At 27.8% G+C, this 27,944-nt stretch overlaps 1 protein-coding gene across 1 annotated transcript in view; it reads left to right on the forward strand.

The window, feature by feature from the left end:
• LOC129613392 (G-protein coupled receptor moody) overlaps positions 1 to 15,507 on the forward strand; it is a 32,247-nt gene extending 16,740 nt beyond the window's left edge. Inside the window, exons 3-5 of the mRNA XM_055527464.1 lie at positions 1,170 to 1,408; positions 11,016 to 11,990; positions 14,551 to 15,507. Coding sequence (XP_055383439.1) covers positions 1,170 to 1,408; positions 11,016 to 11,990; positions 14,551 to 15,037 — 1,701 coding nt within the window. The 3' untranslated portion in view covers positions 15,038 to 15,507. The remainder of the gene's footprint in view (positions 1 to 1,169; positions 1,409 to 11,015; positions 11,991 to 14,550) is intronic.
• Positions 15,508 to 27,944: the final 12,437 nt, after the last annotated feature.

Raw genomic sequence — 27,944 nt, forward strand, 5'->3', positions numbered from 1 at the left:
ACCTTTCACATCATATTACATTGTACAAATGATCATATCATATACATTGTATCTGTAAGTGCCACTTTTATTGCTAGAAATTTTTTAAGGGTGAGAGATATATCAGGATATGATACAACGAAATAAAATTAAGGTAGGTAGGGGAAGACATACGTACCCACAGATCGCAATTGCAAAACTTTAGTAAACTTAAGTGTAAAAAAAAGGAAAGCAGCCATCAACACCTTTTCAACGAGTTCACTCCCAACTCGCTAGATCACCTGAAATTAGTTATTAAAATTTAAAAATTTAAAAATTTTGACAACAAGAAAAAAGGCAACATCAGTAATTTTCAAATTAAGTTAATATAAGAGTAAAATTCAAATTCTGTATATGTGAATTCAAAAAATTCCCTTGTCTAATTATATAACTCCAATAAATCTGATTGCAACGGTTCGATACAGTTGTGTAGTATATTATGCTTGTGCTTGTAGGTGAACTCTTTCTAAAAGCTACTCAAATTAAATATTCAAACAGGTTTTGGAATAACTTTGCAATTTTTCAATAACCACATTAATTTCTGGAATCTTTAAATTAAAATTTTGACAATGAAGTGTAACAAATAAGTTTTTATTCGAAAAGTTGTCGTCTTAACGAGTTTAGTGTTTTTTTTTTCATTTTATTATAAGTTCGAATTTTTCAAAGGCTAGTTTACATTTCTTTTTTTGGATTTACTGAAGTTATAGACAAAAGCGTTGAAAGTTTGAAATATGTTTTACCAAGATTATTTCAATATTCCTCCGAATATGATCGCCTCACTTCGTTGGAAGAATATGAACAACAATTATTCATATTGTAAAATGCAAAAACTTTTTAAAAATTTTAAAAAATTATGTCTCATATTTATTTTGAAATTTATTTCGAATATATAACTTACTCGATTTGAAGCAATAGTGAAATCAATTTTTGTTTTTTTACCGAATCAAGTTTACAATATTCCAACTAAATTTTGAAGAAATAGTATTTTTTGCGACTAAAGCGAGGAAACAGGAAAAAGTACCAAATTACCAGAATTTTTCTCTGGGTCGATAAACAGCTTTTTATTTTAAGTTTTTTTTATAAAACGCTTTTGAGATCCCTTTTTTAATATTTAATTTTTATTTTTATTTTTTCTATGATTTTCCTTACAGGTTCGAAACGCAACGGCGGCATTCATAATAAATCTTTCCTTATCAGATTTATTATTTTGCTGTTTTAATCTTCCATTAGCATCATCAACGTTTTGGAGACATGCATGGATTCATGGTGAAACATTATGTCGTTTATTTCCATTAATGCGTTACGGTTTGTTGGCAGTCTCTGATTTTACTGTACTTGCTATTACAATAAATCGTTATGTTATGATAGGACATCCAAGAATATATCAAAGGTGAATTCTTATAAACAATCATATTTTATATTTAAATGTCACGATAATAACAATTAAATATAATTGCCAATATTAAACTTTTTGACAAAACATCAATTGTTTCTGAATTCTTTTATTTATAACCCAGATTTGTATAACTTTTAGTAATATTATGTTTATTTTAATAATTTATTAAATATTTTTATTATTTTTTTATTTTGATATTAGAAACCTTACTTAAGTAACCTATGTAATTATATTTTTAATGAGTAAAAATTAGTAATTATATTAGATTAGTAAAAGTAATCCAGAATATTATGCAAATGCGTTTTACATACTTCTTTTAAATTTTTAAGGCGTTAATGAACTTTTAGTTAACAACCGTAAAAAAATGTAAATTTAGCTCTTAGTAGAGCTTTATTTTGTGCCGTCCGAATTTAACGAAAAGTTCCTCAGTAACTTCTGAAAACAACCAGAACTGAAATATTAAATTTCAAGAAATTAGATCAATCCGTTCCATAGACATGGTAAAAAATGTAAAATCGATAACCCACATCAATTTCCAACCCCTGAACTTTCCAAAAAGTTTATAGATTCATTGTTTTAATACCTTAAATTTAAATATTAAATTTCAATTAAATCGATTGATTATTTTTCTTTATATACGCAAAAATGTATTTTTTGCCTGTAGTAAACTCCCAGTTGCTGACACCTGATTTCTTCCAAAAGTTAGGACAATCCGCTCATATGTGAAATTTTCAGTAAATCTGTTGAATATTTTCTTCTAAATGATCAAAAGATTAAAACAGGCCCGTTAAAAGGTCCAGTTCCCGAGGCCTAATATATCCCAAAAGTTCATCAATCCATGCCATTGCCAAAATAAACTCACATATAAAATTTCGTCATAATCGATTCAGCCTAACTTGAGATATAAAAAATTGACTTTACTAATTTGAAATTTAAAAATAATTAACTAAAATAGTAAAATTGACATTACTAGTTTCTCTAATATACAAGCAACACAAATTCTACTTAAAGAGAAATTTTATTGCAAAATTCAATGTATCGCTTGCTTTTTTAGTATGAGCCAAATGTAGCCGCTTGCATAACTTAATATTTCTAAAAATTATTATAAGTATAAACATGTATATAATAAATAAAAATTTAAAGTAAGTAAATGCAAATTTAAGTCATTCTCCTAACATAGACTTACCACATCCTTGAACAAGTTCTTTAATTTTATTATGAAACGTATGTATACATTATTATATTTATTACTCATTTATATATACTTATTAATTATACTTGTGAAAAAGTGACACATTTCAATCAAAAAATTTTAACAAAACCGAATGAAATTTCATCTGGGTTTAACTTTTATAAAAATTTATTTTACAAAAAAATACAACATCGGAGAATACGTTAAGGACCTTTTTTCGTTATTTCACATCTGGATATCAGCTCATTAAAATTATAAAAGTTATTATATTCTTGACTACTTGAGTTTACCCGAAAATTTCATGACAGAATATAAAAAATTTTTTACTGAAATGCAAAACCTAGAATGAATAAATTTTTAATCCTTTAAATTAATAAATAAAAGCCATTTTAATGATAATACCACATAAATAATAAATTAAAGGAAAGTTGATATCCTTGTATAATGGTTATGCTTTTCTACGTTATTGTTTTATTAATGCGATTGCTGACATTGCAAACTTAATAAAAATATAAATTTAATTACTTACAAGTATATACGTTATATGTGTACCTATATACAAAACTGGTACAACAATTAGAAGAATGTATCATAACACATTTGCAATTTGATAATTGTTTTAACTGAAAACGTTTTTAAAAAATAATTTCAAGCATTTTAAAAAACCCTTCATTGACTGTAGTCTGTAATAATTAATTAGAACGAAATAATCAAATGATTATCTGCTTCTTACGAGTATTTATTTAAAAATTTTCTTAAACCTCCGAAGAGTAAACGGAATGAGGAAACAAATAAAGAATTTTTGTTCAAATTCAATGTTGGAAACTGCAAAACTTTATAAAAAGGTAAAGTTTTAAATAAAATATTTAATTAACAACCATTCAAAGCGAAATATGTTATACATATATTCATATATACGAAAACTTGTCAGATTAATAAAAATTTATATTTAAATTACGTTTCTTAACCCAATATTGGAGAACCAATCAGAAATCGGTTACAAACAATTTCTAATTTGTATATATAATTTGTATAATATATCTAATATTTCGAATACCGGTCTATTGTTACTAAGCCAATATAATTTTAGTCGTGCAATTGAAGTTGACGTAAGGTCTGCACTAGCTTAAATTCTAGTCTAAGGAAAAAATTCTAAATTAGATCAGGAGTGTTCATAGGGATCTTAAATTAGATCAGGAATGCTTAACCGAAATGAATTTTGGAACTACATTTGAAAAAGTAAAATAAAAACGAGCCATTTCACGATTCATTTATTACCTACCGCATTGTATACCATGAGGTAGGTTATGTGTTGGCAGGCCCGGATCTGATTTATTCGTCGTCCTAAACGGTTTCTAAAAAGTGCGCCCCTTTGCATCGTTCCACCTCTTTTAATACTGAGAACAAAATGTAATTAGCACAGCATATTGGGCACCATAAATCCCTCTCTTGTAACCTTACCATGCTAAATGCAGCATTAATTATAGAATTAAAGCCCGGAACTAAACTTTCAGTTTTTTGTTTTATAAATTCAACAACAAGGTAATTTAGTTAACTATATTTTATATAATTATGATCAGATTTATTTCAATAATTTAAACTTGAATTTTTGGTTTTAACAACCAAAAGTTTACTTTTTGGCATAAGTAAAACTAAACTATAAACTGCTCTAAAAAAATAATATCAATAAACGAACTTTTTCAAAACTTAGTTGAATATAAAAGAAAGTAAAAATTTATTTACTTGTATACTTAAATGATTGTATACATTACGAAATTTTATATTTGCAATGGAAACTTAATTTTTATTTGTTATTTTAACTTTGTGCAATTTTGCATTTCATACGTTTCATAAGTTTTTATTTATATTTTTCATTATATTTTTTATCTACATGAGCTTATGATAAATTGTGGTTTTGAAATTTCGGAAAATCGCTCAGACTGTTTTAATTTTGGAGATAAATGTATGAAATAAATTATGCACCATTTCATTTTATTTTTATTTTTTGTGTGATAAATACAACTTCAATTCAACATAACATTCTTAACTTGATTCTTAAGCAAAATTTCTTCAATTCAATATAAGCAGTAGATATTGCCAATTTTTATTCAATTCTGTAATTGATAACAATTTTTTCATACGAAAGCAAAACGTGGTAGTAAAAATTCATAACAATCATGTAACTAATTCAAAATTAATTGAAATTCATTCAAAATTTTTGGTTATTAAATAAAAAATCTGATGTGATCAGCACATAGCCGACCGCAATGTGTATTGTCTAGTTAAGTGAAAGTGTTACAGAATATTATAAAAATGTCTTTTAAATATATCTTTCCAATTCTTAGTGTATTAGTAAAATTAGAAAGAAATATAAATTTGGCCCTTAGTAGAGTTTCGCTTTGTGCGAAATTTCCGAAATGCTGACCAGTTAGTTTCGGCAACAACCAGAACTCAAATATCAAATTTCAAGAAATGCTGTCAATTCGGTCCGTAGATATGGTAAAAAATGTACAATCGGCAAGCAGATCAGTCTTCGAGCGCTGATCTTTCCAAAAAATTTATATGTTCATTGTTTTAATACGAGGAATTTAAATATTAAATTTTAATGAAATCGGTTGATTATTTCTCTTTGTATACGCAAAAATTTATATTTGGCCCGTAGTAAACGTCCAGTTGCTGACACTTGATTTCTTCCAAAAGTTAGGAAATTTCGCGGACGGTCGAGCAAAGCTTATATATGAAATTTCAAGTAAATCGCTTGAATATTTTCCTTAAAATGATCAAAAATGTAAAACAGGTTCGCTAGAAACTGCAGTTCCCAAAGTCTGATATATCCCAAAAGTTGATCAATCCGTGCCACACTCGAAATAAACTTACATATAAAATTTCATCAATATCAGTTCAGCCGAACTTGAAATACACGCGCGTACACACAGACCGACAGACTGACAGACCGACGGACCGGCAGACCAACAGACCGATATGCAAAATTTGTTGCCATCGCATGGCCTACCTGTTGTATACACAATACGGTCGATAAAAAAATATTGGCATACACATCTCAATACAAAACTATGTATTCCATTATTTAGAATATTGTTCTCATTCTCTTTCGCTATTTTCTTTCTATTCTCATTCTACATTTTTGTTTTTTTTTGTTCTTATTTTTTACTAATGCAATAGTATACAGAAAATGTAATACATTATAATAATGTATATAAGTTTGTTTGTTGACTGGGCGACAGCCGACAACTCAGCATAAATGAAATTTTGCATATATGAAACAATAATTTAAATAATTTAAAGGCTCGTATATATTTAAATATAGGACATGTGTTGACTGGTCGCTCACTCAGCATAATAAAAATCTTGCTTTGTGGTATAGTTATATGTGTACGCATGAGTGTTGATCTTATACATATTAGACAATATAAATTATGTGTACATGTGTATTTTTGAATATTTTTATTTTTTGCGTATCTTCACGGACATCTTTATTCTAAAGGCTCTGTAGTACAACAGATATCTTTATATATTACATTATAGGAGTTTATGATTCGTACAATAAATGAAAATGAAAGAGTAATGTAGAGCAAAAATGTGTATGAATAATTTTAATTCTATGAACATTTTTTGTAGTATGGAAAGAAAAATATACGTAGATCAATCAATACTTAGTGTTTTGCGTAACTGACATTTTAGGCATTTTAATAAACTCAATACTGCATAACAATAATGTTACATACGCAATATACTTTCAACAGTTGTTTAAAAACTTTTTCTATTTTCAATTTCCAGTATGTATTGTGTTCATGAACAAAAAATGAAAAAAGAAAACTGCACTAGCCATGATAAAAAATACATACATATTTTTGTGATAGGTTAGCAATGTTTGCGAACAAACTTGATTAGCAACATTTGTTTATGAACACAGATATATCGGAGCGCTCGCTACATGTCACGACATAATATTGTCTTTATGAAAAGGTCTATTATGTTTGTATATAGGTACATTTTTTCAAGTTAATTTCGCTGTAAATTGATAAATATATAAAAAAATCCTTGTTTTGGATAAAAAAATTCTTTTTTTTTTTTAATTTAGAATTGCAAATGCATACTTGGCATATATGAGAGATCCGTCTCTGTGTGGTAGCACCAAATTTTGGATGTCGAGTTTTCGGTGGTAAAATCACCTCCTTAATATATAAATGTACATGTAAATGTATGTGTATTAAGTAGGCAATTATTGTTAATATTTTAAAAAAATATGGATAACAAAAAACTTTTAAGCCACTTTTGCTACATTCGCATACACAAATTTGCAATATTCGATTTACATATGTAGTCCGTGATGTGCTTAATACGTAAACTTTACAAAGTATCACATTCCAAAAAGTGTAGTAAAAGCTGTTGACATTGTACACTTTTCTTAAATGCGTTCTATACGTAATGGAGACGTAAAATAAAAGTAAATTGGGTATCGAAAAAATTGAGCACGCATTTCTTATACCAAAGTTTTTTCGCAAAATGCAGCATAAAAATACTATGTTTTTAATGAAGTGGTAACGTTTGTTAAAAATTAATATTTGCACAGAGCTTTAAATTAAAATTTTCAAGCAAACGTCAAAGTACGTATTAATCTGGTAAAATTGTATCAAAAGGTATTGAAAGCTCTGAGACAGTAATACAATCATATTAATACCGTACTTAAACTTTTTATAAAGCATTATTGAAGTCACGGAGTGTCAAAATTTAAAATGCGTGAATCCTTTAGCGAAAGTGGCACTACAGAGTAGGCCTCGAGGGCTCGGAAACCATATTGGTTATCGATTTTATATTTCTTACCATATCTACGGAACGGATTGATGTTCAGGTTATTATCGAAACTCGCTGGTGAACTTTTCAGTGGCTTCGAGTAATGTGAAAAATTTACACTTTTCCAGGTATGTCAGCTAAAACCTTGCTAACTTTCACAAAATTGAAAAGAAGTGTTCAAAATGCATTTTCATAATCTTCTGTTACAAATTCACTAAACTAGTTAATACATATGGTGTGTTGATCACATTAAATTTTTTGTTATAACTAATACATAAGAACAATATGTAACACTTATTCATTGTTAAAAAAAATTATATGAATAATAATAACAGACAACTAGAAAAATAACAATAATAAATAACTACAGGAACTATTATTCAAAATTTAACACAAATGACTTAAATTTAAGTTTTGGCAATGATAATTTTTTTGTGTAGAAGTTTTTTTCAATGAGGATTCTGTTTATCACTTTTTTTGACAGCAACAATTTTCAAAGTTATTTGGCTATATCTCAAAAACTATAAAAACTGTGTTATTGAAATTTCACACAAGTGAATATATTAGTAGGACCAATGTGTTTGATAAACGTCGTCGAAATTGCTTGGCTCCTTCTGGTAGCTACCATACAATTTCAAAAGTTATTTGGCTGTATCTCAGAAAATATTGAAAACGCAGTACTGAAATTTTGCATAAATTAATATGGTAATATGGACCCTTAAAGTGATAGACTATTTCATAGTTCCATAGGTATGACATATTTGTGACGGGTATTACAGAGTTGACACGGTGAACTCTATTTTTCTCGTTATTATTATTATTTATTTCATACTTTATTCCCTATATTATTGCAAAGTTTGCTTACACTAAGAGAATAAGATATATGGCATTATTATTTTTGAAAAAAATAGTGTAAATGCCACAAATTATTTATCCGTGAATTATTTTTTAAAGCTACAATTGCTTAATACTATTAAAACCACAAAAATTTTAACTTTCTGAAAAATTAAAAATTTTAAAATTCATTCATACTATTTACTTATACATACTTAATTTTATAATTTACAAAACATGGTATGAATTAAAGATTTTAATAAATAAAGTTATAATATTAAATTAAATATTTATAATGTAGTTATAATACTAAATCACAATATGTAGTTATAATGTAGTTAACTATATTACAGATTATACACACCAAATCAAATTAAATAAAATTAAAAAGAAAAAAAAGTACAAAGTGCAAAAAATCATTGACCAGAAAAATGTATAAATTTCGTTAAACTTTGACGAACACTTCTTCTCCTTATATATTACTTATATTTATTTGTATTATACTTATTTAGAAAATAATAAAAAACTTTATTAACTGTATCGAACGATAAATATTTTTTTTAATTTCATATTACGGCCACACTTTTTTAACTTAAAAAAAAAAAAACAAACCACTTTTTCACTTACGTATATTTTTACCGACCACATTGTGTGCACATTTAAGATAGGTCATGTGATGGCAACAAATTTTGCATACGCGGAACGTCCTAACTTTTGGAAGAAATCAAGTGCAGAAACTATACGTTTGCTACAGGCCAAATATACTTTTTTGCATAAAGAGAAATAATCAATCGATTTCATTAAAATTTAATATTTAAATTCGGGGTGTTAAAACAATGAATCTATAAAATTTTTGGCAAGATCAGGGGTTGGAAACTGATTTGGGTGCCAGTTTTCAATTTTTTACCATATCTACGGAACGAATTGATGCAATTTATCTTGAAATTTAATATTTGAGTTCTGGTTGTCACCAGAAGTTACTAACGAACCTTTCGTATAATTCGGAGGTCACAAAATGAAACTTTACTAAGAGTCAAATTCACACATTTCTAGGTATGTTAAATAAAAGCTTATTAGTGTAAAATTGTAAAGTAGTGTTTAAAACGCGTTTTCATAATCTTCTGGAATACTTTTACTAATCTAGATAATATACATTGCGGTCGGTTATGTGCTGACCACATCAGATTTTTTTATTTACTGCACTTTTTTATTGCACTTTCGCCACCGAAAATTACTTGGTCTAAAAAAAATTATATTTAAAAAAAACGCCGCGAGATATTTTTTTTTCAAAAACAAAAAAAAAAAATTTTCACATTTTACAAATCGTCTAACGAAACGTAAATTTTCATGAAAATTTGCATTACCAATATTAGTATAAAATTTTAAACATCCCCTAGCAACAAAGAACGAAATAATGATAAATTTGTATGATTTGTGGAGAAACATTTTTTTTTACAAAATTCAAATTTTTATTCAATTAATGGACAAAATAAAAAATATCAGTTTTAATAAAATTATATAAATATACATTTTGTACAAAATTTCACACAAAAAATTCAATGGGTAGAAAAATATTATTACTTTTTGGTTTATGCTGGAAACAACTTTTGTTGCAGCATATAAATCATATTCTATGCTGGCTTCAAGGGATTTGCCGTTTCTTTTTAAACTTTTTTTACATTATAATAAAGGTGGATCAAACCAATGGTTTGTATTGTAGCACTTTTCCCTTCAACAAGTGAAAATTCTGCTTTTAAATACAGTCTATGTATATCCACTACACTATTAAAATTATTTTCATTCATAAACGAAACTAATTCTAGGATTGCCTATATTTAGGATAACCGATTTATGCAGTCTTTGAAATAAAGCAAAAATTAATATGAAGTGGGGTTAACATAATGCTCGATTTTAAGAGTTAATTGTGTGAGTTAAGAAAAATAATTATATTTTTTAATGTCATGGAATTTACCGTTAGCTTTTTGCGTTCATAGAAATTTTAAAAATTTTGCGGTTTCGGAAATATAACAAGACACGATAACTTGAGAGGGGGTGGAGATAGAAAAAAATTTTCTTCTAACGAAATGAAGCATTTATTAGTGTATAAAAGCTCCTAAAATTTCAAGCTTCTACAGGCTGGGGTCTAGAATAAAAACGACATCAAAAATTTGGAAAAAAGACTTTTGATAACGGTAAATTTGAACGGCCATTTTGTTTTTCTAAAGTTTAACTATAGTATACCGCGCTAGGGGAAACAAGCCGCTGTCTTTCTACGTTTCTAAAATTTGAAAAATGCTTATGGTTTCACTGCACTGAATAGTTCAAAAATGGCATTTTTAGGGTTTTAGGGTTTTCCTCATCATTGTTGAAATTTTGGCAATTTACATAATTTTAACACATTGTCATTTATTAGTCGCCTAGCAGTTTGATTAATTGCTAGCCAATCAATTAGTTCTCTCCCTTTTGATTTTAATAAATGAAAAGCTATATGGTTATATTAATTGTAAAGATGAACTTATGTACATTTCATAAGATGTCATAAAAATAAAAACGTATACATATAATTACTATAAAGTTGCAATACCAAGCATGTTAATCTTTCCTGTTGTATAATCTTAATTTTTAAGATAATTAATTTTCAAGCTCCTGTAGTTGCGTATATATGATGAAATGCATAAAATAATTAAATTTTTTAAATCAAAATTATTTTTATTAACCTGATTTTTTTCATAAAAATCTAAATTTTCAAACTATTTGCAGAATATATCGACGTTGGCAACTGGGTGTTATGGTAATATCAATATGGGTGTGTGCATTTCTTTCATTGATACCAACCTGGCGTGGTGCGTGGGGTCGTTTCGGATTAGATAAAGAAATTGGTTCATGTACTATATTACCGGACAAAAATGGTGTTACACCAAAAGAATTCTTCTTTGTTATGGCATTCATTGTGCCATGCATATTTATAATAGTTTGTTATGCCAGAATATTTTATATTGTTCGAAAAACAGCAATGAAAAGTCATGATCCCGTTTTAACATCAAATTCTGTGAAGATATTATGTAAATCACAGCAATCATTAAATAAAGATGCCGACCGACACTTATTAGAAAAAGTTGGTAAAGGATCAAAAGAAGAAACGTCATCATCATCTGCTACATCAAACAGTGGAGCTAGTGGCAGTGGCACTAGTACCGGTAGTGGTTATGCACCACCTCTAATGACATCATTGCATAACCAACAACAACAACAGCAACAACAATATAAAAATCACCACAATATTATTAAAGAAAATCTGGAACATCAGCAACAAAAGATACCCCTAATAAGACCGTATTTAACAAAATTACGTGAAGAAGATTTAAAATTTATTGATACAAGTGTTGAAAGTTTAAATCCATCACAAAATAATTCTGTTTCCGGAAATTTTAATAATAATAAATATTGGGAAAGACGTGAAGGTACTCCAGGTGTTGAGTCGATACAGCAAGATATTAGTGGAGATGATAAAGATATTGCAATAAAAAATGACGATTCAGCATATGAAACGGTTTCTCATAGTTTAATAAATAGCAGCAGTAACAATGTCTATCACATTACAAATAGTAGTAGTGGTAAAAACGGTGAAAGGTGTGGCGGCATTACTGATACAGGTGAACCAATTCATATTGAACCATCATCAACATCTGGTGTTGGGGAATTGCCATTAGATTCACCTGAAAAAAGTCAAAATAAGTGAGTTTTTTTACATTTTGAAAGGTTGTAAAATAATAAATTTTGTCCACTTTATTTTGAACAAAAAACTACTGTAATACAACTCTTAGAAATCGAAAACAAATAATTAAAATATTCCTAAACAATACCAGAAACTATTATATAGACTTAGAAATTCATACAAAAAACGTAAACATTTTATTTTTTCTGCTTTCCAGCTTTTTAAATTCTAAATTTGCAGTTTTTTGGATAAGAAATTTGAATTTAACCAAAAAATTTTTGAAAAAAGTACGTATTAGTTTCACAAATAATTTATTTCGTTAGAAGGAAATTTTTTCCCCTCTCAAGTTATCAGCTCGAGAAACTTATAAAATCTAAATATTTGGCATCCTTTATTTCCGAAACCACAAGCTTTTTCATTATTTCTATAAACGCTGAAAGCTAACGGTAAATTCCATGCCATTAAAAAACATAATTATTTTTCTTAAATCACACAATTAACCCTTAAAATCGAGCATTATGTTAACCCTTCTTTAAATTTAATTTAGCTTTATTTAAAAGACTGCATAGATCGTTCATCCTAAATGTTTGCAATTCTAGAAATAGAATTGAAATTCGTATATGAACGAAAATAATTTTATATGAACGAAAATGAGGATGCTTGCAGATTCTGTGGGGAGTATGGAGAGACCTCGGTGCACCTCCTGGGGAAGTGTGACGCTCTTGTTCGTAGGAGGGGGGTGTTGCTGGGAGGCTTTGCTCTGACGGTGGCGAAGTTACGGTCTTCTGGTTCAGTTCACCACAAGTTGCTTCACTTCATCAGGAGGGTGGGTCTCGAGCTTGTGTTGTAGGGCATGCCCCGCACTCGGATGGGGGCGCACAATAGATCCTTATACTGGTCGCAGTGCACTGTTGCCCCGTTATACAAATCTACAAATACGTAGACTGTATTTAAAAGCAGCATTTTCACTTGTTGAAGGGAAAAGTGCTACAATACAAACCATTGATTTGACCCAACTTGATTACTTTTCAGTTTATAAGAAAAATATACTGAAAATTACAAAGTAAATGAAAATATTCAAGTAGGTACAAAAACCAAATAGTAAATTTATAATTTCTGACTTGACCCAATATTCTTTTTAAAAAACTGAAAAATAGAAATTTCGCTTGAATAAAAAGCATTTTTAAGAGTGCGTATATTTATGAAAAACACAAACACAAATTTTTTGTTAGAAATACACATCATCACATACTACTTATAATAAATAATATATATTTCAAAAATTTTTAAAAACTTGGAATAACATTATTTAGTTCATATGATATAATTTTTAACATTTTTTTTTCAAAAGGACACTCAGAAAAGACATTCAGAAATTGTAAATTTGTCTTACATATATAGTATTTTGACAAACCAAAAACAGGCTCTGGGATTAAAACAGCGTTTCCAGACCTCCTTTGCAAGACCATCAGCCTTCTCATTGCTGTTTAAGTCGGGACCCTCAATGGAACAACTTCATTCTTCCTACCCAGTTCGACAAAATTCTGCGGTTATTCTAAAACCAGCTCAGATGTAATTTGGAAAGAATAAGGGCGTCTAATCGTCGCCTGACTAAAAATAAAATTTTTAAATATTTTTCTGCCGTGCTTAGTAAAAATTTTATAATCCTGTAAATTAAAGGTGTAAGTTAAATACAAAAAAATCTGATCTGCTCAGCACATAACCGACCGCAAGGCTATTGTCTAGATTAGTAAAAGTATTTCGGAAGATTATGAGAATGTGCTTTAAACACTTCTTTATAATTTTAAAGACACTAATAAGCTTTTAGTTAACATACCTAGAAAAATGTAAATATGATTCTTAGTAAAATTTCATTTTATGCCGTCCGAATTATGACAAAAATCTAAAATTGGCCCCCAGATCAGTCTCCGAGTCTTGGTCTTTTCAAAAATTTGTAAGTTCATTGTTTAACACCCCGAATTGAAATATAGTGAACGTGCTGACACCTGATATCTTCCAAAAGTTAGGAAATTTCGCATACGTTCCAGTTCAGTCTCCAAGGCCTGATATATTCCAAAAGTCGTTTTAGCTGAACTTAAGGTACACGCGCACATACACAAACCTATAGACCGACAGATCGATAGACCGACAGGTTGCTAAAAATAGTTTATTTAGGTTTCCCTACCATGGAGAAGTGAGTTCCCATCGCACTTTTGTTGTAGTAAAATTTGTTGCGTATCCATAAAAAGCCATATTTTAACATGCCAACAATCAAAGTTTCATCTTTTGTATCAATTTTTCTTTGCTTTGGCATTGTTTTTAAAGTTTTTGAAAAAGATCAAATTTTTTTATTGAAGACTGTTTCTTGATTTGTAGCGAAATACCTATTTGACAGAAGCTGGAACTCAAAATGTTTAAATGTTTACAAATGTAACTGTGAATATTAAAATAATTTGGTTTTGGAAAGCTACTATAGCTGTAAAGAATAAGTTGGCATTTTAAATAAAAATACAATTTTATTCTAATGCATTAAATTTGAAACAAAGAATTAATTTTTTTCTGCTGGTTTTTCTATTTCAGGCGTCGATTTATACGAAAATCAATAAAAAATTCTATCAATCGCTTAACAACTAATAAATCTGAACGTAAAGCATCAACATTTTTGAATAATACATCAGCAGCATCAATTTTATATCCTGGAAGAATGAGTCAAAAGGATCGAAGATTATTAAAAATGATATTAGTTATATTTTTATCTTTTGTTATTTGTTATTTACCAATAACGGTTACCAAAATATGGAAAGATGTTACAAAAATTCATATTGTCAATATTATGGGATATTTATTAATTTATTTAACAACATGTATCAATCCAATTATTTATGTTGTAATGTCATCAGAATACCGTCAAGCCTATTGGAATCTATTACTTTGTAGGACAAATAAGCCAGGACGCAATGGTGGAGTTGGCGGCGCTGCTTGTGTTGGAGGTGGTTGCGCACCTTTGATGTCATCAAAGCGTAAAAATAGTAGTAAACCAAATATTAGGTCTAGTCAAAGAACGTGACGCAATAACATTTGAATTATTTAATTAATTATGTATGTGAAAAGCGAATTTAAATGATAAAAATTTGAGAATTTTTTGAATAATTATCAATACAATTGAAATATTCTTAAAATCTGTTTCAAATCGTAAGCATTTTTTTTTTAAGTTAAAATGTTGTTTTACATTTTATGCTTAGAATTTACGAACATGTCCAAAGAATGTTGAAGAATTGATATCCAAAGATGTTTTCATATTTAATAAAGCCAAATAAAGCAAACCAGTGTTATATTGCCTGGAAATATGTAAAATATAGAAGAATCACTTAAATAACCATTGTAATCTATAATTTGAAACATTTTTAATTTATTACTTAAAAACCATATTTTAAAGGCTGAACACTTTTTTTAACACATAAATTTAAAAAAAGTTAAAGTATAAGGTTGTAAAAGTTAAATTAAAATTAATTTTGATATCTTATTTTATTTTTTCAATATTTTTCTAAGCAAATTTATTTAAGTTTTTAAACTTTTGAATAACATTAAATTTTAAGAGGATTTTAATTGATTAAAAAACACAACTATCATAATTATAAAATAATAAATAAAAATTACTGAATAAACTACAAAAATTTTTTATGTTCTATAGTTTTTCTTTTCCTCATTTAAGATAAGTTTTCTATTTTTCCATAAATTTTATTCTTGTTAAAAATTAGTAAAAGGAATAACAAAAAATAAAAAGAAAAAGTTATAAAGTGACTTAAAAATAATTGAAGCACAAAGTGTTTGTAATTTGTTTTTGATTTTTTAATGCAAAATTGCTTGTTCAAAGCAATTGAGTTTATCTGTTGGTTCACAAATAATTTAGTCGTTTAATTTTAATGGGCTGAATGATATTTTTGTGGGAAGTGACTGTCAATTTTATTAACACGTACCGAATTTTGCAAATCCAATTTTCATTTGGAACTCATTTCTCCTTGACAGAGAATTTTAAACAAACTTCTTTTAAATCACAAATATCTGTCTGTTTGCGCAGATCAGTATGTCAAATTAGACTGAACCGATTTTCACAAATATTCTTTAAATCATCGACAATTGGAAGATTTTACAACTAGTCAATTTTATATTTTTTATCATTTTTAAGAAAATATGTAACAAACTAACTTTAGATTAATTTTATATATAAGCCTTGTCTGACAACGCAAAATACCTCACTTTCCACACCAGGAAAGCGGATATCAGGTGTCAGCACCGGACTTACACTACGAATTAAATTTAAATTTTGGCCTTTATGCAGTTAAATCATCAATTATTTTTTATTATTTTGTATTTGATAAAATTATAAAAAATGTAAAATGTTATCAAATTTAAGTTTAATGTCCCTAAAAAATACCGTTTCCACAAAACGACCATTCCCACAAAAATACGAAACAGCCCATTAAAATTAAACAACTGAATGGTATTTTTGTGGAAAGTGACCGTCAACCAATTTCTCAAACATTAAAATATCAAAATAATTTTGTTGTTTTGCTTTAAAGTTTCCCTCTCGTTGTGTATACAACGAGAATGTATGGATTTTGTTTTTTTCGTGAACAAGTGTTTTTTTGCATACAATGGACCTTTATAATCTGCTCAATCATCATTCTAACATCATCAGCGCCCTCTCTTTGTTATTAAGTTTTCTAACAAACACGAAATTACGGAGTGACATCTGTATTGAAGCGTTTTTTAGTTTAGACATGAACTATAATATTCGTTTACAAATCAGCGACATCTACTGTATTATTGATTAAAAAGTTGTGTTTATTCATTATTTTTACATAAATTATTATAATTATTAGCATAATACGAAATTTCAAAGTCTGACCTGCGACATCTCTTTTTTAAGTTTTCACTTTAAATAGTGATGCCTGCCATTGTTGAATTAAAATGAAATAAAGCGTTTCTTCATTTTATTAACCAAATTGAACGAAGAATAAAACGAAAGTAAAATGAACGAAGTAGTTTGAAATACGTCCATATTTATTTTTAAAGAGAAAAAGTTAAAGTTGAGTTGTCAAAAGCAAAATCAGGAGTATGTTTTTTGTGATTTTGTATATAAAATGGAATTAAAATCCAGATTTGGAGTTAAATTGGTTATATATGGTTGTGTACATACATACTTAAATCATACTACTTTGTCGTGTATATGAGACGAGCAAGTCAGAGTAGAGAGAGTACTGTTTAGTGCTGCTGTCGTGAAGTTTAAAATCGCAGTCGATGCCATAATATCATAAACAAATATTTTAATGTTTTATACAAATTAAAAGTTTTTAGTTTTAGTTAATTAAAAGTTTTAAGTATAAAAAAAACATTTAAGTGTTGGATTTTAAAAGGACTTTGAAAACATATGCGTAGGAATTAAAAAAAGAAATTTCTTTTAAAATAATTAATAATCGAAGTAAACCTATACATACATATCTGCTTTTGTTTTGTAATTGCAATTTTTCTTTGTTTTTTTGCCGGTTTTATTAATGTGTTGTATGCATATGCGTATATATATATACATATATGGATAAGTATTAATAAACATTTAAACACTCATATAGGTGAAGAAGTTTAAATGGTGGTAATAGAAAAGTATGAAAAATAAACAAGTGAAACACACAATAATTCTCGGTTTTTATTACGCTTTTAAAAAAAAATATTCTACATAAAATAAATAATAATTAAATATAATTAAAACAAAAAAAATGTAATTTTGGTTGTGAGTAGCTTTCAAAACAAATTTTGTATGTACATATACATATACATACTTATGTATGTAGGTGCATAAATTTTTGCAATATTTATAGTAACTATGTTTCATTTTGTGTTGAAGTGTTATCAATGAAGTGACTCAAACTGTTTTATTCCATAAAACGTTATTGGAAATCGTAATATATTTAGTATTTATTTCAGTTTTTTTCAATTAGTTGCCAATATATAATATTCTTATTTAAAATAGCTAAATTAAATTCTGTATTTCTCAGAATCATTATTTCTTGCAGGTCTGCTTTTTATCTAAATTGAGAAAATTTGAAAAAAACTAAAAACTCATAAAAGTTTTATAAATCATGTCAAAATATTTATCAAACATAGACAGTGAATACAAAAGAAAAACATATCTTTTCACAGCTAAAAGTTTTTAAAGCACTAACTTTTACTTTACAAAACTTGAAAAAATTTTAAATATTATGAAAATGATAACGTCATCATTTTCAGTAATTTGTGTTCCAAAAAGTAATATACCAGTCTTACAATTCATACCTGTTATCTGTAATTAAATTTTGAATTTTTTTATTGTTTTATTTATATTTATCCTTTTTCTATTTTATATTATTAAAGAAAGAATGAAAGAAAACAAAGCCACTTTCATACAATCTTTTAGATGAGTACTCTTTTATACGCATCAAATATATGTACATATAAACATCACAATATGAAAGAAAATATTGTATACATACTTTACATTTGATATTTACTCTTTATAATATCATGTCATTTCTTAGCACTTTTCCAAAAAAAATTTTATAAAAAGTGCTAATCAGTTTTACTCTGTCCGTCCGTCCGTCCCTGGACATGTTTACAAACTTCTACACCCTTGAAGATAGATAGCTGAAATTTTTAGCTGAATAGGTATACATAGACTGTATTTAAAAGCAGGGAAAAGTGCTACAATACAAACCATTGATTTATGTTAACCCAACTTTATTTATATTCCTTCCAAATCCCTTAATTTTTTTCCTTTTTTTGTTATTAAATTAGAAAATGGAATAAAAAATCAAATAATCCAACTAAAACATAAGAGAAAGTAAGAGAAATTTAGATTCTAAAAGCTGCTTAAATTTCCGGCTCCTACAACATGGGGTCTGGAAGAAAAACGGCATCAAAAATTTGGAAAAAAACCGAATTTTAGATAACGGTAAATTTGAACGTCCATTTTGTTTAACTATACTATAGTATGCCACGATAGGAGAAGCAAGCCACTGCCTTTCTGCGTTTGCAAAATTTGAAAAATGCTTATGGTTTCATTGCTGCAAATAGTTAAAAATGCCCATTTTTAGGGTTTTGAGGGAGTAAAGTGCTAAAAGTGCTAAAAGAGTATATTAAGGGCTTGTTTTTTTAAAAAGGTCGTAAGTTTTGCTTTATTTTTTGTATGAAAATTGCCTTATTTTTTAAAGAGTTCATTACTCTTGAAATGTGCACATTAGTTCCGTGTAGTGATGTTTTCCCAATGCAAATTATAGATTTTTCATGCACTTTGCTTGAGCCGCACCCGAACGAAGTGATGGCGACTCTTATGTTGAAAAAGTTGCTCAATTTCTTTTTTGTGCAGTCGAAATGCGTAAGTATCTTTATGAAAAATAAGAAGAATGAATATTATAGGATATATTTAAATTATGTTTAATATCCTTCATTTAATTGTTGTACAAATGTCAAAATTATTTTATATACATAAATGAGTAATATGTATTTAAACAAATTTATATGTAAATCTTTATAGTTTGATACTTAATGTGCTACAATTTGTCTTTGTAATAAAAAGAAAATTGGTAGCAAAAAATATTTATCTGCATAGCATGTACGTAAATTTTTACGAAAAAATAGAGGTCTTGTATTATGACTTAATGTAAAAGAATTTACGTATGTTGCACTTTTGAAAATTTTCCAAGAAAATGTTTGTATTTTGATTTTGCTTTTGGTGATTTCTCTGCTATATTGCAAGCACTTTGTGCATACATTACAATCACATAAATGTACATATAAGTTGATATTCGTGTATATATGCATATAAACTTATACAGGTGTGATTTGAATTATAATTGAAAATATATAAACACCTGTTGCAAATTTGATATTTTCTTTTACATAAAATGTTTGTATTTTTAGTACATTAGTTACAGTTTTTATAAATTTTAAAAATAATTAATATAATTTCAACGAAAAATTTGAATGAATAATATTGTAATTGAAATGGAATTTAATTAATATTAATTCTATGTTAACATCACTATTTAGTATTTGAACGTAAGCAATAATTGGGTTTATTAATTAATTAAAGAAAAAAGTCGCTTGTAAAGTTTTACAGCAAAATTTCATGTTTGATTAGTGACAAGGAATCAATTATGAATATAAATCTGTAATAATTATTAGCAGTTGCTTAACAAAAAACAATCTTGGGGAGTAAGGATGTATAACTAATTTCTTTTTAACCTGATTTCTATAAGATTGGTAATTCTTCTAAAAATTGTAGTTTTTACAAATTTCAATCCCCTTAATTCAAATTTATAATTTTAAGGAAAAAAGTTCTTAATATTGAGTTTTTAAACCTTATTAATTGGATGAAATTTTTTTTGATTAAATTTACAAATAAAACAAAAATTGACCAAAGTTCTTAAAGTTTTCAAAAAAATATAAGTTATTAAATTTTAAAATTCCCAAAAAAAATTTAATGTGCAGTGTGAAAATACATTTTTCAGTCAAATTTTGATTCCAGAAATAACCTACATATATTCTGTTGTAATCCTGGGCTTTTTAAAAATACCTATATTTAAATTTCTTTAAATAAAATGCGTTTTTGCAACTTTTAAGAAGCATGCAATGAGCTAAGGACAGCCCTGTTTTCTAATTCAAAATATATTTTTCATATCAATTCTTGCGTGTAGAGGAAATAGAGAAAAAATAATATACTTTGTACGAGTACACGATTATTCTCTGGCAGGACTATTTTCTAGTTACATGTGATAAGCAAAAACATACTTTTATTATAATGTATTACCGAAAAGTAAATTATATCAACAAAATGTGGAATATGAGTTGATATGAATAACCACAAAAATTATGCGCTTTCTTCTTATGAATTGAATATAATAATTCCACCTAGAACGTATGTTTTAGAGCCGAAAGTTTTCAAAAGTTTTACTTTTGTTTATATAGAAATATATCGGATCTTTCGTTGTTTATTTATATGTATACGTCACATATCAATGCTTTTGAGTAAAGAAACGTCCTTAGTAAATAAATACATACATACATGAATATAAATTAAATTTATAAGGGAAATGAATTGTTCGGCTATATTATGAGCGTTAATTAAGTATGATGGACTCAAAAATATCTTTGCTGAAATTAAAATGAACAGTTAAAAAATGTTCTCCAAGAAATTATAATCTTCAGACAAAAAGAGAAAAAGCCTAAAATATGATTTCTTACACTTGCTTACACTTTCATTAAAAAAATTAAATTTGTACTGTTCATTATAATAGTTTTATAATGAATTTGTAAGTGTTCGTTATAATAATTTTACCAAAGTCAAAGTAAAAGTTTTTGTTTTGTAATTTTCTTTAAAAATTCGAAAGTTCTCGATGCACTGCAATGGGAGCTAAAGGTAACCTATGTTAAAGCAACCATTTTTCCCTATTTTTCATAGTTTTGCCAATTAAACCAGCTAAATGTGTTTAATAAACATGTGAAAAATGCAAAGTTTCAAACACGAATTTTCGAGAAATTTCGAATTTTTAAAAAAATTTCAAAGTAAAAACTCCGATTTTGACGAGCTTTATTTCAGAAACTGTATGGCTCAACTCAAACTCATTGTAAAACCGAAAATAAAGAGCAATCAATTAAGTGTATTCTTAAGTTAAAAGCATTATGTGCAGGGACAATCTGGTAATTTTGTTCAATAGGCTGTACCTCGAAAACAAGTGTATCTGTAGCTCCCGTTCATTCAATTTTTTGCTGGAAATTGAACAAAGAATCATCCCTAAAATTATTATCCACCTTATGCGAAACACTATGTACAAATACATAGTTAGTTATATTCTAATATTTTGCTGTAGATACATATATCTGTATACATTTTCTGTATATATACATATATATATAGTATTTTTATAATTATTTAAATATCATACGATTTTTCTTGTTTTGTTTCTCATAGACACGCGTCATTTAATTGAAATTGTTAGAATTTCAGCATATTTTATAATTGCGTAAAGTTTTCTTATACAATACATAAATACATATCTATATAATAATAATGTTATCCTTGAAGAACGTTGCAAAATAAAATTGATTAAAATTCATCAACAATTAGGTATTAGTTAATGAAAGAAAAATTAAATGTTCAACATATTTTATAACTCACAAATAATAAAGGAGAACATTTTTTTAACATCTTTTAAATTATTTTGTCCGTGTTCATTGAAAACTTATTCATAAACATAACAAATGCACCTGAAAATTGACCAAAACTGAATTAGTACGTAAATATCATTTTAAAATCCTCATTATTTCGAATTCTTTATGAAATTTTACTACTTGGCACAAATCAACATTTTTAATTTTATTATTTTTTTTTTAGAGTCGCCCCATTTAAATTTTTATAAAAGAAGAAAAAATTTTTATATTTTTGTGTTAGATATTTAATAATATTGAATGTAATTTATTTTTTGATTTAATTTTTACTAATAAAAAGAAATTGCTTTTGGCAAAATTATTTATCTCTTGTGTTTTTTTTTTGTTCTTTTTATTATAATTTCTTTTGTTTTGAATTTTTTTATGTTGAACTGAAAAACAACAATGAAAAACAACAATTCACGTGCTTTTCAAGTACTTTCGTTTTTCTTTCTCCTAAAATATTTTAAAAAAATTTTCTTAATTTTAAGAGACTTATGATAAAAACATTGTTATGACAAAAATGAGTTCTAATAGAATTTTTTTCATTTGAAAAACTTGCTGAAAAAATAAAAAAAAAAATGGATGTGGTAAACACATAACCTTCCGCAAAGTGTATCATCTAATTTAACGAAAATCTTGCTCAAATTTACAAAAATGTCCTTTAAACACTACTTTGAAATCTTAAGGACGCAGTAAACTTTACCTAGAAAACTGTAGTAAGTACAGTATAATAAGTATAGTAAAGTATACCTAGAAAAATGTAGTGGTGCATTTCTTGAGATAAAAAATTTCCCAAAGGTGGATCTATCCGTGACATAGTTAAGGTTAACATATATACTTAAATTTTCATTAAAAAATTATATGAGCATTATCATAACATTTCATATACTTAAAAACAACGAACACTAAATACGAAGTTAAAATTTTGCCCTACATTATTTCATGATAATAAGTGGGCTGCAGACCAAATGCATATAATATAATTCACTCCAGATAATATTTAATATGAAGGAAAGTATAAGAAAACTGCGCTGTTGGACACAAAAAATTAAAAAAGTGCTCCATGAAAAATGGTATTGACAAAAGTCAAGAGTATTGATTCTGGTTTTCCATTTGGAAAAGAAGGGATGACACATACATCAAATTTATTAAGCTTTTCGGTACTTGAAAGAGAATTAAGAAAAGGAATAACACAACTTGCAAAGGGCCACTTGCATTTATTTCAATTTGTAATAACAACTTTGTTTTTATTTAATTAGCAATAAAGTTGCATTTTAAATTGACTTCACATTGAGTTTTTAAGAGCCCACTTTGCAACAAAATGGATTTTATAAAATAAGTACCTACCTACTATTTTTGCTACGATATTTAAAAATTGATATAAAGTAAAATTATTTTTATTTAAAAACAAATTTTCTTACGTTTTTTATTTCACTTTTACTACATTTTTATTTTATTTTTATTTCACTTTTTGTTTTACGATGAAATTAAATTTGCAAGCGCATTTCTTTTATTTTTTGCTTGGTCTAGAAGAATACTGGGAAGTACCCAAGTTCATATTGTTATTCTAGTTCCTCTTCCACACACTCTGGTGAATAATTGGAAGCGGAATCTGCTTGGTTTATAATAATGTTATGCAAAACAGTTATATATAAATTTCTATAAGCTAATTCTAAATATATAAAATTAGAAACTTGTTTTTAGATCGTGAAAAGCTTGTTTATCGTCCGCCGGACTAGAAAAAAAAAAGTTATATCTACTTTGTATTTCCGTTAAAAAATTATTGTTCCTTAAATGGCGCCACTAAATACAAAATGCTTCTGATTATTATCTCCAATCACATGGTAATCAAAAAAACTACCTCCAAGCACATAGTAATCAGAAAAACAATGACAGATTCCATCCATTTCTATTATAAGAGCTCATAAAATTTGTTGACGATTTCGAGATTTTGTTACTCAAACGTGCTATAGTGAATGGTAATAGATGAGAATGTTTGGAAAATAAGCATTTAGCTTTTATTAGATCAACCTGCCTATACTTATTACCCTAAAAGTTTCCTTCTCATTGTTAAATGATTAAAAAGAGTATCTTCTGCATATTTTTCAAACGTGTGGAAAAACGAAAACTTAGTTATCAGTTTTCATTTTGATCTCTTTTTTTTGTCTAGCAAAAGTAGACATTTTCTTTGGCTTCATCTGATAGTTTTGTGAGCTTTTTTTATTATATTTTTACAAGTCGGGTACCGGCACGTTCCGAGTTAGTTAAGTGCAATTCATTTTTAAATTTCTGCTTTGTACTAGCTTTTTTTTGTACATTTCCATTACTATCACTTTGACAAAGCAAAAATTAAGAATGTATATACATTTTTAGCACTTTTCCAAAAAAATTTTTGAAAAAAGTGCTTATTAGTTTCACTCTGTCCGTCCGTCCGTCCGTCCGTCCGTGGACACTTTTTTGTTTACAAAACTTCTACACCCTTTAAGATAGAAAGCTGAAATTTCATACGTACATAGATCTTCACTAGAAACTTAGTTCCGTAGAACAAAATTTTTACCTATCTCCCCCCCCTCTAGAAGTTATACCCCCCCAAAACCCTGAAAATGGCCTTTTTTAAATATTTGTTTCAATGAAACCATAAGCATTTTTGAAATTTTGCAAACGCAGAAAGGCAGTGGCTTGCTTCCCCTAGCGCGGTATACTATAGTTAAACTTTAGAAAAACAAAATGGCCGTTCAAATTTACCGTTATCTAAAGTCCTTTTTTTCCAAATTTTTGATGTCATTTTTCTTCTAGACCCCAGCCTGTAGAAGCTTGAAATTTTAGGAGCTTTTAGACATTAACAAATAGTTTATTTTGTTAGAAGAAAATTTTTTTCCATCTCCACCCCCTCTCAAGTTATCACCTCTTGAAATTCGTAAAATTTGAATTTTTGACACCTTATATTTCCGAAACCGCAAGCTTTTCCAAATTTTTATAAACGCAAAAAGCTAACGGTAAATTCCATGAAATTAAAAAATATAATTATTTTTCTTAACTCGCACAATTAACCCTTAAAATCGAGCATTATGTTAACTCCTTTTTATATTAATTTTTGCTTTATTTCAAACACTGCATATATGCGTCATCCTAAATATATGCAATTCTAGAAATAGTTTTGTATATGAATGAAAATAATTTTAATAGTTTGATAGGTATACATAGACTGTATTTAAAAGCAGAATTTTCACTTGTTGAAGGGAAAAGTGCTACAATGCAAACCATTGGTTTGACCCAACTTTATTTATACTTATTATCTGCACATTTTTTACGCAGAACAAGCTACATTAAATGTTAAACCTTGGACTTTGTAGTATATTGCGATATATCTGCACACTTGAAAGGGTGTTTTTCAATTTTGTCTCTTCTTCTTTCTATTGCGAAACTGATTCGTAGCAGTGTGAAATATGCACATACACTTCGTTCTCTTTTTGTACGGTTTTTTTTTTATGCGGTGCAGAAAAAACAAAATTTATTCGAATTTCGAAAATTTAATTTTTTTGGTGATTTACTTTTTCAACTTTCCGGTAAATTGGAAAATTTTTTTATTCAAAATGATAATGATGTAGAACACGCCAATGTAATCTAAAATTTTTTATGTCTGGCTACAGAGAACTGTACAAAGAACTAGTCAAGCCATCACAGCGTTTGATTACTGACTACCGTGTCAAAGAAAAAGCAAATCACTGTAGTTCCTGAAAAAACATCATGGAAAATTTCAACAAAAAAGTGCGTATATGCCAGCAAAATCGTGGAAGACATCGAGTAATTGTCTATTCCATACATACGAGTAACCTTATATTGTATACTATATAAATCAATAAAAAATTTGCAATTTTTAATTATAAGCCAGTGTTTTCTATCGAAATTACTTCATACGTGAATTTTGGGACATAGTTTATTTCAAATTGTTCCATATAATTTGACTTCAAAATTTGAAAATTTTGACTTCAAATTGCCGTATTACCACATTAATTTATGCAAAATTTTAGTTTTCAATATTTTCTAAGATATTACCAAACTACTATTGACGTTGTACGGCAGCTATCAAAAGGAGTCAAGAAACTTTTTACGATTTTTATCGGACGTAATAGCCCTAATAATACACTTGTTTTCATTATATTCCTATATTATAGTTCCAATAATCTTTGAGATAATGCCAAATAACTTTTGGAGTTGTATGGCAGCTACCAGAAGGAGCTAAGCAATTTCAACGACTTTTTTCAAACACATTGACCCTACTAATACATTTGCTTGTGCGAAATTTCACTACCACAGCTTTTATAGTTTCTGAAATATAACAAGCTACCAGAAAGAGCCAAGCAATATCAACCTCTTTTCTCAAACGCGTTGACCCTTTTAATATATTTACTTCTAATATATTTGCTTGATATTTTAATTCCGCAGTTTTTATAGTTTTTGAGGTATAGTCAAATAAATTTGGAAGTTGTATGACAGGCAGTACCACCATCATAAGCACTAAGCCATTTAAATAGGATTCTTGAATTTACTATAATAAATCATTTGTAAAAATTTGGTGAACTTAGTTCAACTGATTTTTGAGTTATCGTTGGGACGGACGGATGGACGGACAGACGGACCAACGGACAGGCACAGCTAAATCGACTCAGAATCCGACGCTGATCAAAAAAATGTGCTTGAGGCTGTATCTCAGGCCATTATTTTTTAGCGTTACATACCCTACGGCAAATTTAGTATACCCTTCGGACATACGTTCGAAAAAATACGTTAGAAAACGAAAAAAATATATACTGTTCATTCTGTAACGGTATTGTAACTTTTACTACTTTTTTACCGACCGTATTGTGTAAACATACGGTTATGTGATGGCAACAAATTTTGCATATCGAGTTTTCGGTGGGACCGTACTTCTTCCTTAGTAGGGAAGTGTAAATAAACTATTTTCAGCAACCTGTCGGTCTGTCGGTCGCGTGTGCCGGCGTGTATCTCAAGACCGTCTGAACCGATTTTGATGAAATTTTATATGTAAGTTTATTTCTTCCATGGCACGGATTGATCAACTTTTGGTATATATCAGGCCTCGGGAACTGCAGTTTTTAGCGGGCCTGTTTTGCATTTTTGAACATTTTAAAGAAAATATTCAACCGATTTAGTTGAAATTTTATATATAAGCTCAGCTCGACCGTCCGCGAAAATTCCTTTGTTTTGGAAGAAATCAGGCATCGGCAACTAGACGTTTACTACGGGCCATACATACACTTTTGTGTATATAAAGAGAAATAATCAACCGATTTCATTGAAATTTAATATATATTTAAATTCCTCATATTAAAGCAATGAATAAACCTCAGCTTATAACACACTTATACGCGAGTCTATAAATTTCAATAAATGCAAATATTTTTTCCAAATCTTAAATAATATGGTTTTGTCTTTTATAAGTTTTTTCATGATGATATGAATGTAATTTTAATACATTCATATCATAATAATTTTCATGATGATATGAATGTGATTTTAATTTTTTTAAAAACATTGAAGGTAATTTACGCATTCACGATATGCTATGTATTTTTATCTACGTTTTTTGTATACTGTTTCGTTTCTTAGCAGACGTTTTGTACTAAACCGAAAAATTTCCTTTGCAAATTACAAACAAAATTCTATCTGGTGTTTTTTTAAAAAGTAATACTTCTCAATATATAATCGTC

This window comes from Condylostylus longicornis, unplaced genomic scaffold, assembly GCF_029603195.1.
Source record: "Condylostylus longicornis isolate FDR11 unplaced genomic scaffold, ASM2960319v2 ptg000001l, whole genome shotgun sequence".
Classification (NCBI taxonomy): Eukaryota; Metazoa; Arthropoda; class Insecta; order Diptera; family Dolichopodidae; genus Condylostylus; species Condylostylus longicornis.